The 565-nt window shown below is 64.4% G+C and overlaps 1 protein-coding gene across 1 annotated transcript in view; it reads left to right on the forward strand.

Annotated features, from left to right (window-relative positions):
• ZFHX3 (zinc finger homeobox 3) overlaps positions 1 to 565 on the forward strand; it is a 113,163-nt gene that overhangs the window by 111,850 nt on the left and 748 nt on the right. Inside the window, 1 exon segment of the mRNA XM_035898041.1 lies at positions 3 to 565. Coding sequence (XP_035753934.1) covers positions 3 to 565 — 563 coding nt within the window.

Consider the following 565-nt stretch of genomic DNA (forward strand, 5'->3'; position numbering starts at 1 on the left):
AGCCCAAAGGAAGCCAAACCCCCGTCCCTGCGGGGGCTGCCACCCCGGACAAAGACCCTGCCAAAGAACCCCCCAAGCAAGAAGAGCAGAAGAACGCACCCCGCGAGGTGTCCCCCCTCCTGCCCAAACCCCAAGAAGAGCCCGAAGCGGAAGGCAAGGGCGCGGACTCCCTCTGCGACCCCTTCATCGTCCCCAAGGTGCAGTACAAGCTGGTTTGCCGCAAGTGCCAGGCGGGCTTCGGCGACCAGGAGGCGGCCAGCGACCACCTGAAGTCCCTCTGCTTCTTCGGCCAGTCCATGGCGAACCTGCCAGAGATGGTGCTTCACGTGCCCACCGGCAGCGGCCAGGGCAGCGGCTCGTACCAGTGCGTGGCGTGCGAGAGCACGGTGTGTGGGGACGAAGCCCTCAGTCAGCATCTCGAGTCAGCCCCGCACAAACACCGAACAATCACAAGAGCAGCAAGAAACGCCAAAGAGCACCCCAGTCTATTACCTCACTCTGCCTGCCCCCCCGACCCCAGCACCGCATCTACCTCGCAGTCGGCCGCTCACTCAAACGACAGCCC

This window comes from Egretta garzetta, unplaced genomic scaffold (assembly GCF_000687185.1).
Source record: "Egretta garzetta isolate BGI_Z169 unplaced genomic scaffold, ASM68718v1 scaffold67, whole genome shotgun sequence".
NCBI classification, from domain to species: domain Eukaryota; kingdom Metazoa; phylum Chordata; class Aves; order Pelecaniformes; family Ardeidae; genus Egretta; species Egretta garzetta.